The 14,098-nt window shown below is 39.5% G+C and overlaps 2 protein-coding genes across 2 annotated transcripts; both read left to right on the forward strand.

Annotated features, from left to right (window-relative positions):
• Window positions 1–217: 217 nt before the first annotated feature.
• LOC139559522 (volume-regulated anion channel subunit LRRC8D-like) lies at window positions 218–8,628 on the forward strand. The gene is made up of 2 exons (XM_071375596.1): window positions 218–356; window positions 4,923–8,628. The coding sequence occupies exon 2, from the start codon at window positions 4,925–4,927 to the stop codon at window positions 7,469–7,471; it is 2,547 nt and encodes an 848-aa protein (XP_071231697.1). The 5' UTR covers window positions 218–356; window positions 4,923–4,924; the 3' UTR covers window positions 7,472–8,628.
• Window positions 8,629–9,551: 923 nt separating this feature from the next.
• On the forward strand, window positions 9,552–13,881 carry LOC139560507 (DBIRD complex subunit ZNF326-like). The gene is made up of 11 exons (XM_071377367.1): window positions 9,552–9,772; window positions 10,066–10,091; window positions 10,215–10,302; window positions 10,720–11,116; window positions 11,225–11,303; window positions 11,570–11,642; window positions 11,968–12,115; window positions 12,214–12,277; window positions 12,591–12,721; window positions 13,050–13,139; window positions 13,296–13,881. Exons 1-11 carry the CDS (start codon window positions 9,705–9,707, stop codon window positions 13,323–13,325), a joined length of 1,194 nt encoding a protein of 397 aa, XP_071233468.1. The 5' UTR covers window positions 9,552–9,704; the 3' UTR covers window positions 13,326–13,881.
• The last annotated feature ends 217 nt before the right edge of the window (window positions 13,882–14,098 follow it).

The following is a 14,098-nucleotide window of genomic DNA, read 5'->3' on the forward strand; positions in this document are numbered from 1 at the left end:
TGTGAAGCTGTTTGAGATAGATAAGAATGTTGTGTCTTTAGAACGTTGATCTGTGGCGTCCACCAATAAGAAACTCCGGTAATAGCGGTGTCATGTTCAAATTGGACCACCCTTTTCTTCAAATTACATGCGTACAGTGGTCGACGTTATGCGCATATTCTCCACGACGCTCAGGTATGCAGAACCGCTGGTATTGAGGATGGTGCCGACATTCGCATTGTCACGAACAAATGTTCTTGGTCACAAGCTTTGTTCCATAGTTTAATGGATTGAGCTGAATCGTCAGAAGGAATTGTCTGGAGCGCAAAAGTGGAAATGGAGTACAGAACATCTAAATAGATAAGGTCACCAAGATAGTAAGTGTGCTCGTTTTCCTCGGATTTACCACGCTGTAAAAACTGTAAAGTCATAATTTACATTTATTTGATGTTGATTTTCATAATGTGCGGTTATCCCAGGGCAGTTTATTTAACGCAAGTAGCCAGATAATACATTGTTACTGCACTGTAAATGTTTAACTCCGGGCACATGTTGTAGTTGAGTTACAGACAATAAAAAAAAAAGTTACAGTTACAGCAAGTCACCTGACCTCAGAGTCAGACAACAACAGAAGAGTAATACGCAAGAAAAACATCTGAAGGGTTTAACATTTATCTAATATTTCCTATAAGTTAAATTACTGTAAATGTGTTTAATCAGTAGCCTAGGTTTATTCCACAACTGGTCTCTCTGCTCCCCGTCTCTTTCTTAGAACCAGTGTTGTCTACAAGTTGTCTCTGCCGATTCTCGTCCCACTTCGATTTGGCCTATATGCAAAACGTCATTGATGATGGCTTGTTGGGATGTTATCATAAAGCATGTTTTAATAATATCATACCTATAAATATAGCCAATAGGCTATAGCCTATAATATCAAAAATATATTACTGTAATTATTTAGTTCAGCTATGAACGGAAATTATTGATGAAAGCAAATATCATCTTAAGTTTTATTGGTGATAAATCAAGTGTCCATATTTGTGGCAAGGAAAAAGTGTATGGAATAAAATCACTCTTATGGCCAGGCACCACACCCTAATAGGTATTTAAAAAAATTCTTAATCATATCACAATCAACTTTTAAATATAATGCCTTTTTATATAAAAAAAAATCTGAAATATTGTATACGTTATGCAAATGAGACGTTATGCTAATGAGGCGATCTCATTTGCATATTTTCTTTGAACGCACATCCATTTTTCTGGACACTGGATGAAGTCAGCCTAAATATTTTTGGTTCATTTTTTTAAGATACTCCAGGACCGAACTTTCTTTGACCATATTATGAATAAATACTTTAAAAAAAATCTTTATCAGTAAAATAAAGACATGTACATAAAAATTATTTTTAGCAAATTTTTCCAAGAAAATGTTATCAATACTGAACAAAAATATAAACACAACATGCAACAATTTAAAAGATTTTACTGAATTACAGTTTATAGAAGGAAATCAGTCAATTGAAATAAATAAATTCAGCCCTAATTGATGGATTTCACATGACTGGAAGGGCATACTTGAGACATCTTTGGCATTGTGTTGTGTGACAAAACTGCACATTTTAGAGTGGCCTTTTATTGTCCCCAGCACAATGATCATGCTGTTTAATCAGATTCTTGATACGCCACACCTGTCAGGTGGATGGATTATCTTGGCAAACGAAAAATTCTCACAAACTGGGATGTAAACAAATTTCTGCACAAAATTGGAGAGAAATAAGCCTTTTGTGTGTATGGAACATTTCTGGGATCTTTTATTTCAGCTCATGAAACATGGGACCAAGACTTTACATGTTGAATTTATATTTTATTTCAGTATAGAATACAATTTTGACAACATATCAACAATTCCCTCTGAGTAAGTCTGGAGAATATATCTAAGGATAACTACACACACTTTGGGGAATGTAGATTCTTCTGAAGCTGAGAAAAATTAGTTGGCTTGTGGGAAGAGTCTTACTTTCGGGAAACGCCTATATTGACCCAATCACCATCTCTTCAAAGTAAGTTACTACATACAGTCCAGTTTGTAACATTCACTATGAAATGGGCTTTACAATTATGTGTGATTCAATGTAGTGAGCTTTGAAATTATGGATGTCCATTTAAAAGTGGTTAAAAATTCATAAAATGTTGATGATGGTAGTATGATAAAGCAAAGAAAATATACATTTACATCACGTTTCTTTACATTTCAGCCTGTGGGGCCTGGCCTTAATAGTGTAGTAACAGTAATAATCATATTATTAACAGTAGTGATCATTATGTACCTAGTTTGGGCAATGTGACACAAGTGTATTTTCATTGTTGTTTTAAATAACTCTCATAAAAACATTTAAAACTTTAAAAGTTTTATTACCCTGGAGGAAAAGGATCAGAGAGGGGAACAGAGTTAGTTAGTTACAACACCGGCAAATAGAGGAAGTGAGCCCACATGTTGAAACTGGGCATACTAACCATTCATTGCTTCACAAAATGGCACACCAACATGCTAAACTCCTCAAATCAAATTTTAGTTGTCACATGCTTCTTAAACAACAGGTATAGACTAACAGTAAGATGCTTACTTATGGGTCCTTTTTCAACAAGGCAATTAAAGATAAAACATTATTTTATATATATATATATATATATATATATATATATATATATATATATACACACACACACACAGTGCCTTCGGAAAGTATTCAGACCCCTTTACTTTTCCCACATTTTGTTAGGTTACAGCCTTATTCTAAAATGTATTAAATTGTTTTTTTCCCTCATCAATCTACACATAATACCCCATAATGACAAAGCAAAAACATGTTTTGAGAAACGTTTGCAAATGTATAAAATAAAACTGAAATATTACATTTACAAAAGTATTCAAACCCTTTACTCAGTACTTTGTTGAAGCACCTTTGGCAGCGATTACAGCCTTGAGTCTTCTTGGGTATGATGCTACAAGCTTGGCACACCTGTATTTGGGGAGTTTCTCCCATTCTTCTCTGCAGATCCTCTCAAGCTTTGTCAGGTTGGATGGGGAGTGTTGCTGCACAGCTAATTTTAGGTCTCTCCAGAGATGTTAGATCGGGTTTAAGTCCGGGCTCTGGCTTGGCCACACAAGGACATTCAGAGACTTGTCCCGAAGCCACTCCTGCGTTGTCTTGGCTGTGTGCTTAGGGTCGCTGTCCTGTTGGAAGGTGAACCTTCACCCCAGAGGTCCTGAGAGCTCTGGAGCAGGTTTTCATCAAGGATCTCTCTGTACTTTGCTCCGTTCATCTTTGCCTCGATCCTGACTAGTCTCCCAGTCCCTGCAGCTGAAAAACATCCCCACAGCATGATGTTTCCACCACCATGCTTCACCGTAGGGATGGTGCCAGGTTTCCTCCAGATGTGACACTTGGGATTCAGGCCAAAGAGTTTAATGTTGGTTTTATCAGACCAGAGAATCTTGTTTCTCATGGTCTGAGAGTCTTTAGGTGCCTTTTGGCAAACTCCAAGCGGCCATCATGTGCCTTTTACTGAGAAGTGGCTTCCGTCTGACCACACTACCATAAAGGCCTGATTGGTGGAGTGCTGCAGAGATGGTTGTCCTTCTGGTAGGTTCTCCCATCTCCACAGAGGAACTCTCGAGCTCTGTCCGAGTGACCATCAGGTTCTTGGTCACCTCCTTGACCAAGACCCTTCTCCCCCGATTGCTCCGTTTGGCCAGGCGGCCAGCTCTAGGAAGAGTCTTGGTGGTTCCCAAACTTCTTCCATTTAAGAATGCTGGAGGCTACTGTGCTCTTGGGGACCTTCAATGCTGCAGAAATGTTTTGGTACCCTTCCCCAGATCTGTGCCTTGACACAATCCTGTCTTGGTGCTCTACGGACAATTCCTTCAACCTCATGGCTTGGTGTTTGCTCTGAAATGCTCTGTCAACTGTGGGACCTTATATAGACAGAGGTGGGCCTTTCCAAAGCATGTCCAATCAATTTAATTTACCACAGGTGGACTCCAATCATGTTGTAGAAACATCTCAAGGATGATCAATGGAAACAGGATGCACCTGTGCTCAATTTCGAGTCTCATAGCAAAGGGTCTGAATAGTTATGAAAATAAGGTATTTCTGTTTATAATGAGTCTCATAGCAAAGGGTCTGAATAGTTATGAAAATAAGGTATTTCTGTTTATATATTTTTTTATACATTTGCAAAAATGTCTAAAAACCTGTTTTTGCTTAGTCATAATGGGGTTGTGTGTGGATTGCTGTGGATCATTTTTTTAATCCATTTTAGAATAAGGCTGTAACGTAACAAAATGTGGAAAAAGTCAAGGGGTCTGAATACTTTCTGAAGGCACTGTATATATATAGTGACACGAAGAATAAATACACATTGAATAATTAACAATAACGAGTAAAAAATAACAAGCCTGAAGATGGACAATATTGTGCCTCAATGACTCACAATAGGTAGAGACTAACATCAAAGGAACCTTTGCCATTCCAGTATCCACATGTCTTAACTAGTCTTGATGTGAGGGGAAACCAATTAACGCCCAGGAGGGGAAATTCTTTGCACTAGGTCAGACATAGACTTTTGGCTTTGTCATCAGATGTTTTCAAAATCTAAAGAGTGATGCAATATGAAACAAATATAATAAGCCTATGTCATTACTAATGCTGCTTTGTCTTTCATGAGACACTTTGACATGGAGAGCCATTCAAATTAGTTATCAAAATAAATGGATCAATCTTTATTACCTTTTTAACCATACCCAAGTACAAACATTTACCAACAAAAATATATTTGTTACTGAACAAAAACCCATTTAAAAAGTTCCTTTTTAAAATCATCAAAATCAAACAAGTACTCTCATTATTAGCTAAATTCCCTGTCTCCTTCCATTGCAGGAATGTTTACCATCACAGAGTTAGCGTCGCTGAATGACATCCAGCCGACCTACCGCATCCTAAAACCATGGTGGGACGTCTTCATGGACTACCTGGGGGTGGTCATGCTCATGTTGTCCATCTTCGCCATGACGATGCAGATCACAAAGGACCAGGTGGCGTGCCTTCCATGCCTGGAGGAAGCGGCGGCAGGGCCAAACTCTTGGACATCCCAAAGTCCACCAGAAACCGCCTCATCAGCAGTTAGCATAACGACAGTGCTTGCTACACCAATGGCCACTAAAGATCTACCAGACAGTGCAGTACACGAGGTTCACAACACCCAGCCCATCGTTGTGAAGCGAGAGAGCAAAATGCAGCAACCCAAGCCCACAGGGATCCAAACCAACTTAGATTATCAGCAGTATGTCTTTGTCAACCAAATGTGTTACCATATTGCCTTGCCCTGGTACTCAAAGTACTTCCCATACCTCTCCCTCATCCACACCCTTGTGCTTATGGTCAGTAGTAACTTCTGGTTCAAATACCCCAAGACAAGCTCAAAGATTGAACACTTTGTGTCCATTCTCGGACGGTGCTTTGAGTCTCCGTGGACTACAAAGGCTTTGTCCGAGACAGCCTGTGAGGATTCTGAGGAGAACAAACAGAGACTGACTGGCACCACTTCAGCACCGAGAGCGATATCACAGGAAACTAAAGATGAAAATGCTGCAAACTCATCTACCCCTATGCTTGGGAATACAGGAGTCAAGTTCTCAGCAGATAAGCCTGTTGCTGAAGCCCCAAGTATGACTATCCTGGACAAGAAAGATGGAGAGCAGGCCAAGGCTCTATTTGAGAAGGTGCGGAAATTCCGCGCCCATGTGGAGGACAGCGATTTCATCTACAAGCTCTATGTAGCTCAGACTGTGGTCAAAACTGTCAAGTTTATTTTGATTCTGTCCTATACGTCAACATTTATTGCTGCCATCGACTTTCACCACACATGTGAACCCAAAATCAAACACTTAACCGGATATGAGCAGTTCTTTTGTACCCACAACATGGCTTTCATGTTGAAAAAGCTCCTCCTCAGCTACATGGCCCTCATATTGATCTATGGGATGGTCTGCTTGTATTCCCTCCACTGGCTGTTCAGGCGCCCCCTTAAAGAGTACTCATTTGAGAAAGTCAGAGAGGAGAGTAGCTTCAGTGACATTCCTGATGTGAAGAACGACTTTGCGTTCCTTCTGCACATGGTCGATCAGTACGACCAGCTGTATTCCAAGCGGTTTGGTGTCTTCCTCTCGGAGGTCAGCGAGAACAAGCTGAGGGAGATCAGTCTGAACCACGAGTGGACATTCGAGAAGCTCAGACAGCTTGTGACCCGAAATCCCCAAGACCAGCAGGAGCTCCACCTCTTCATGCTTTCTGGTCTCCCCAATGCAGTGTTTGACCTCACCGACCTGGAAATACTTAAACTAGAGCTAATTCCTGAGGTCAGGTTTTCGGCAAAGGTTTCCCAAATGACCAGTCTGCAGGAGCTGCACCTCTGCCACTGCCCTGCCAAAGTTGAGCAGACTGCCTTTGTCTTTCTCCGTGACCACCTCCGCTGCCTTCATGTCAAGTTCACAGACGTCGCTGAGATCCCAGCGTGGGTTTATTTGTTGAGGAGTTTGAGGGAGCTAAACTTAATAGGGAATTTAAGCTCAGAAAACAACAAAATGATTGGACTAGAGTGCATGCGTGATTTGAAACATCTTAAGACATTATATCTGAAGAGCAACCTCACCAAGATCCCCTCAAACCTCACTGAGCTGTCCCCACACCTGATCAAACTGGTGGTGCATAACGATGGTACTAAACTACTTGTACTGAACAGCCTCAAGAAGATGACAAACCTCGCCGATCTGGAGCTGCACAACTGTGAGCTGGAGAGGATCCCCCATGCTATTTTCAGCTTAACCAACCTTCAAGAGCTGGACCTCAAATCCAACAACATTCGCACCATCGAGGAGGTCATCAGCTTTCAGCACCTCAAAAGGTTGACCTGCCTCAAACTGTGGCACAACAAAATCATCACCATTCCAGCCTCCATAGGCCAGGTCAAGTGTTTGGAGTCACTTCACCTTTCGCACAACAAACTGGAGACGCTCCCGCCGGCGCTGTTCCACCTCCCCAAGCTGAGGCACTTGGATGTCAGTCACAACTCCATCACAGTGATCCCGCCGGACTTGGGTCTCCTGCAGAACCTCCAGCACTTCGCCATCAATGCAAACAAGGTGGAGGTGCTGCCCAAGCAGCTGTTCAGGTGCACCAAGCTGAAGGTCCTGTGTCTGAGCAATAATGGCCTCACCAACCTGCCTGAGACAGTGGGTCAGTTGGTGCATCTTGCTCAGCTGGAGCTGAAGGGTAACTGTCTGGACCGCCTTCCCTCACTGCTGGGGAACTGTCGCCTTCTACGTAAAAACAGCCTCATTGTTGAGGACCACCTTTTTGACACTTTGCCTGTAGAGGTAAAGGAGAGCATTAGTCGGGAGACCAATGTGTCCTTTGCAAGTGGCTTATAGTTTATAATTTCTGATATCTTAAACCCTTATGGTACAGTGATTAACTGAAATGTATATTACTTACTCACTGAAGCAATACGCTATGAAAGTAACACGTTATTTACCAGGAACTATTCTTGTAGTTTTTTATAACTTTTGTAGGCTTTTTGAATCCTCTTTAATCGGCAAAAACGTAGCGCAATGGTCTTGAAGCCAAATACTTCGTAAAGGCACATGGCAGAAGTAAATTCATCCACAAACACAAATATAATTTTATATACAGGTATATCTTAAACGATCACATTTTCACGAATTTGATGATGTAATTTCAAGCACATTCAAAAGATTAGGGGAAATGACCCGGAAGTAAAGCAGACGGGGCGGTTGCTTTCACAGGATATTGAACCACGTTTTATTGATTATCAATGCCCTATATGGGTAGTTCCTATACATTTTTTGCTTAATAAAGTAAGAGAGAATGCTTCTCCTCAACAAAGACTGTATAGCTCTATAAATAATGTAATATCATTTCAAAGTATAATTTCATCAAGTATTTAAGAATGTTCAAGATAAAAAAAGCTTTTAGTTGCTTCATAGGGTATTATGACATAATATTGTTAGCAGTAATAGATTTTTAGACTTAATAACAAATATTGTATTAGCTACTCAGGTATAATGTTAACCCTGGGAACCATAATTTTGCCTTAACTGCTGCTATTTCTCAGTGAGGGCGTTCATAAGAAAAGACTAAACAGCTCTCAAGTTTGTCGATACACTACCTGTCATTATTCACAACACCATTCAGTAAAATAACAAATGCTATTTTCAGTAGTAATTATCTTTTGGGGATTACGCTTGAAATGGGAAGTACTTTGCACAACCAATATTTGCTTTGTTTTTTGTTATATTGTTGAATGTCTACTATGGATTACACTCCCCTATCACAGACCATGATAAGCATTTGTGTGTGATTGAAAGTAAAGGAGGGTTGACAAAAGGGAGGCGATGTTTTACACCAAAACAAGTTTTTAAATTAGGCAACAATAGCATCAATTAAGTGTACACATGGGACAAGATTGTTATATTGCCTTTTTCCAATGTATTTCTGTACTGTACATAAACGGTTCACATTTGCAAGCATACCATTTCTGGCACAATAAAACTAGATCTTAGATACACTTTTCTTATTGTTTTTATTCTCTCTGTTTCAATGCCTTTCTCAATGGTAATTGGTCATTACCGTACATTGCTGCATTTATATCTGTATAAAGAATAACATAATTGGTAAGCTGCTGTACAAAATTATTTATTTGTTGAGGGTTTGTTATATGTAAAATGTATGCTAGCATGATTAAGTTGCTTTGGATAAAAGCGTCTGCTAAATGGCATATAGATATTTTTTATTTAACCTTTATTTAACCAGGTAGGCCAGTTGAGAACAAGTTCTCATTTACAACTGCGACCTATATTATATTGTTATAACCTGTGCATTACATTAACTGAGGGGAATGATCACGCAAGGTACAACTTACGCTACATCTTTAGGGAGGATGTCATGCCAAAACAATAGGGCAATTGAAGACAACTTTTGAAATACAATCTGGAGGTCAATGCCTGTAACTGACATCCAGACAGATGAGATACATTTGTCACAGACATTTCAGGCTTTGCAGCGAACATTATCTTGCAAGTACTTTAGTAATTCTATAACATATAGTCAAGTTGAGTTATGTGTGTGACTTTCTGTATTTCTCTTCAATGATGATGGCATAAATAAATTCCAGCACTTGGGGCATGTTGGCACTTGCTTTTTGCTCCTAGTTACACATTACAAGAAAGCCAGGAAAGCCACAAATATCTGCTTTGCATGTGGAGATCTCTGTCATTTTAAACCCTATAGCTATAAGTCATAATGTACATACCTTTTATTCAACATTGCAATTTGCAAGTTGAATCATCAATAAAAAGCTGTTGTTTAGAAATTCATTACAGATTAGTCTTCATACTCCAGCACGATAGGTGGCAGTTATCATACATTTTAGACCCTAGAAGCAGCTTCTTCGTTGACTACTGTCACAGTAGGAAAATGCGGCCCCCTGCAGGTAAGAATAGAAAATTGTGTTCTGTAGCTTATTTGTAGTATGATAACCGCTTGCTAGACTTATAGGTAGCAGCAGTCACGTAAACGAGACAGTAATCTAACACAAATATGAACGTTCGTTAGGCATTAATAGTGAATTACAAGAGGACGAGAATGAGTCGACGAAATGATCACTCTTTTTCTGATTATGGACCGCCGAATACATACACTGCTCATGGAAGGTAGGCTAGCCACTAACTTAATAGCCACTGTAGCCATCAAGCTAGCTAGTAGCTAAGTTACATGATTTAGTTAACTGTTTACTAGCTAGTAGTTGTTTCGTTGTTAGTTAGCTAATCAAATAATGTAATGTAGTTGATTATAAACATACAAATTGTTTGCTGTTTTTTTGTTGAAAAGAGAAAACATGCCAGAAAAATAATTCATGCGATAAATTATCGTTAGCTGCTCAGTTAGCTATTATGTGTTGTGTTGAGTGGATCAGTCTTAATCTCTTTTCTTTATTCGAGTACAGCATCACACCAACCCAGCGAAGTGCAGGTAGTTCTGCTTACCTTTGGCCCAATATTTGCAATACCTGTCTAATAGGGATAGGAAACCCATTTCTTACATTCTGTTTTTGTTTTTCATTTCAATTAACAAAGCTTATTTTATTCCACACAGAAACAACCCATGGTTATACCCACCACACAAGACACTCGACCGTAAATCCAGCATCCTACAACTCTCAGCGAACAAGCAACTCAGAAAAGTAAGATATGCAGTTTTGCTTTTGATTTATCCATTCTAAATGTATCAAGCAGAGGATTTCCCGCAAAATGTGATTTAGACTTGTTTGGAACATCGCTTAGCACGTTGTGGTTATTTAAGACATGGCCTAGTCCTAGTGTAAAGGTTTCCCCAAGTTTATATAGCCACAAAGTCAGATTCCACAGCCAAAAAGTCAAAATGAGCTTTTTTGTCTAAATTTAAGGTTAGAGTTAGGCATAAGTTTAGCAGTGTGGTTGGGTTAGGCTTAGGTTTAAAATCACATTTTAACAAGATAAATTGTAGAACTGGGCAGGGTTTATGAATTTGTGGCTATAGAAGCTAGTGATGACCCAAGTGTAAGGCCTGCTTAAAAATTATACCATAGAAATGGCTGAAATGCTCTTGTTTTTTTCTCCAGAGCCGAGCTCTACGACCCGTATGATCCTGATCCTGGCTCATCATCAGACTCTGAATTGGAGCCTTCCAAAGGCAGGGAAGACCATCACAGGCACAGAGTTAGTGGAGGGAGCAGCCGCCTGAGTAGTGGATATCAAGGCTCTGCTTCAGTAGCTGGACATCATGATGGCTTCAACTGGGATTTGTTATCCTCTCGGCCCGGTACCAGACATGAGCAGTCCAGCCATGGCATCAAACATGAGCAGTCCAGCCATGGCTCCATACCTGACCGGTCTAGCCATGACCACTCAGAACGGCCGTTGCCCACGACAGAAACCCCACTATTACCCCTCAATGCATATTGGGGGCAGGGGGAAAATGGGAGAGAAATGTCCACAACCACAGTACCTGGCAAAGAGGTAAGAAATTCACTGCAGTTATTATTTTGGTGGGAAAAGGTAGAAAGATGTTGCTGAGGCTTGCACTGGTGCAGTGTTGTAATGGTGATGTTTCTCTGTTGTCTGCAGACAAGAAATCCACCAGGGTTTACCTGGTCCCACTGGGATACCAACCCCATTCATGGCCAATCAGAATCTAGTGGAAGAGGTAGGATTGTAACTGTGTTGTTTTGCTAATGGTCTGGCAGAGTTGTGAAGGGATAGAGAAAGTGTGTGATTTGTTAAGTCCTGTTCCAGTCTCCTGGGGGTGCGGGTTCTCTATTGTTCCTCAAGCAAGGGGGAGGCCAATGACATCATGAAGTCACCATCAGACCAACTTATTGAATGTCCTACTCCTTGAAGTTTTCAGTGTGTCAAATTTTTGTTTTTTTATCCTCAAATCACCGTAGTATGTCTTTAAATGTCAATTTTTAGGAGGGGACCAAACCAAGTCACCCTCAGAGGTCACAAAGAAGAGAAGCAGAAGCCCAAATGAGGACATACCGAGGTAAAGAAATGATTGGAGGAGCCATCATCTAACTTATCATGTTTTTTTGGAAAGACCTTACTAAAATGCATAATAATATTGACACACCATTATATGTGTATATATATTTATATTCTGGTCTCTGACTGCCTTTTCTGATATTTAACATTTTTCTGGATTATGTGTATAATGTTTTAATACAATTTTTATTGCTAGGTATTACTGCACTGCTGGAGCTAGAAACACAAGCATTTCGCTGCACTTGCGATAACATCTGCAAAACCATGTACGCGACCAATAAACTTTGATTTGAGTTGACACAAATCCCCTTCTATTGTCTTTTCAGTGATTTTTTCACCTGTGACATGTGTAACTTGGATTTCCATAAAGCGAGCACCCTTGAGGTGCATCTGAAGTGCAATAGTCACTGGGAGACCCTGGAGCACATCCAAAATCAAAACAACTACGACGACACGGCAATCGCCTTTTTGCATGTACGTCAAGCAAATACATTCTCTCTCAGATGGAATTAAATGTGGGATTATCAATCTGTATGACGATTAAGGGAAATGTATTTCTCTTTACGTTTCAGGAGGCCGTGTTAACCAAAGTCCGGCAAGGTGATAGACTGCAGATGAACAGACATAGCCTTAGAGGTAGCTTAACGTGCAAAGCCTGGGGTCTATCGCTAATGCTCCTGGCTAGTCACACATACTGTTCCCGACCAGATTCATTCCCGCGTCTATCCCTCCTACTATTCTCCCACTTGCCTGACTCCCCCTCTGTGTCCAACTATAAAGGTGGCTAAATGTAAACTCACCAATGTTGAGGTATTGTTTCTTTCCTCAATAGAAACGGAACTTATTGATTCTAAATGTACTTGTATGCTTTGGACAACGTATTACTACCTGGTGTCATTAAGCCTACACTTGTGATTTGACCTCTGTATCTCACCCCTATCATTTTCAGCATTGCAGGACAAGGATTACATGACAAAGTTAGATATTTTCCACTGTGCTCCTTGCCAAGTCTACGTCTCCGTACATCCATCATCACTGCAGGATCACCTGAGCTCCAAAGACCACCTGAGGAACAAAATGGTAAGGCAGTCGTTGTGCTGCTACAGCAGATCTCACACCTCATATCATCAGTGAATAATGGAACACATGATATATCTTTAAAAAGCAATGGTCACTCACTGATATTGTTTTGAAAGTCATTGTAGTGTTAGCTGAGATGCAACATGAAGTTGGACAAATTGGCCGATTTGTGTTTGATTTAGAATTTTGTCTGTCAATTCTTTAAAGAAACAAACATCAAAGCGATAGATGCTACATTATTTTCTTGAAATCTGTTCTTTCACTGCAACATACAAGTGGGTGTACTTACTATTTCATGTTTATGACTTTACTGTGTTTACCACTGAAGGAATTTAGAACGAAACAGTTGCGGGAAAGTGTGAACTTTGCGAAGGCGACCATGAAACAAATGAATACTGAGTATGCAAGCTTCTGTGAGGTAAATAATCTGAACAGGCATTTGCTATACATTACACTAATGCTATTTATCTATAGAATACCAAAGTTTTGTATTACTTTTTAAAGTGTGTTAATTCTATAAACTGTAGACAAAAACAAATTTAATTTAAATTACAAATAATTGGTTGTATTTCAGGGCAATGATCCTTTTGAACAGTCATCATGAGGGCCATGAAGAATAGATAAACAGTTGATGTGAACTGCTAGCTACTGGCTGTGGACAACTATGGACAGCCAACAACCACCTATCAAAATCAACTAGACAAAGACCAAATGGACATAGTCTGTGCCCTGAGTGTTGATGTTCAGTCTTATGTACCTCTAAACTAATACAGGATAATCTTAACTAATACAGAATACCGGTTTTCCTTGAGTGTGGAGCATCCATTAGCTAGATATCACATAGTTGAGAACTTGTAGTCATTTTGTGTTTGATGTAGACATTTTTCACGTAAGAACATCCATCTGTAATTTTGGACCTTTTTAATTTTCAGTTGGAAATTGATTTAATTTCAATAGATATTGAAGCACATTTTGTAATGTTTTTCCCACAATTCTTTTTTTCCATTAGAACACCTGCTTTGATTCATTGAGATTTAAGGATAGAAATACTGTAATGTTTTGTTTCCTGAAGAAATATGGTCCTTACAGGCTTTCCAACTTTGTAATTTCTTACAATCATTTAAAAATAATACCCAAACAATAAATGTTTTAAAGAAAAATAATGAATTTATGTGTGACTGATATTCACAGGAATATAAGACAGCCTTTTATAAACAGTAACAGAGACGGTTGACCCATTTTCAAATATTGTCAAGGTTACCATTGTGATATTAATCTGGTACAACAGTTCATCTACAGTATATGCAAACCAGCCATTTGAGATACCAACTGTCGCTTAAGGTTAAAATTGTGCTGTTTTGAAAAGGAAATATTTTC

The sequence above is a fragment of the Salvelinus alpinus genome, chromosome 30 (assembly GCF_045679555.1).
Source record: "Salvelinus alpinus chromosome 30, SLU_Salpinus.1, whole genome shotgun sequence".
Classification (NCBI taxonomy): Eukaryota; Metazoa; Chordata; class Actinopteri; order Salmoniformes; family Salmonidae; genus Salvelinus; species Salvelinus alpinus.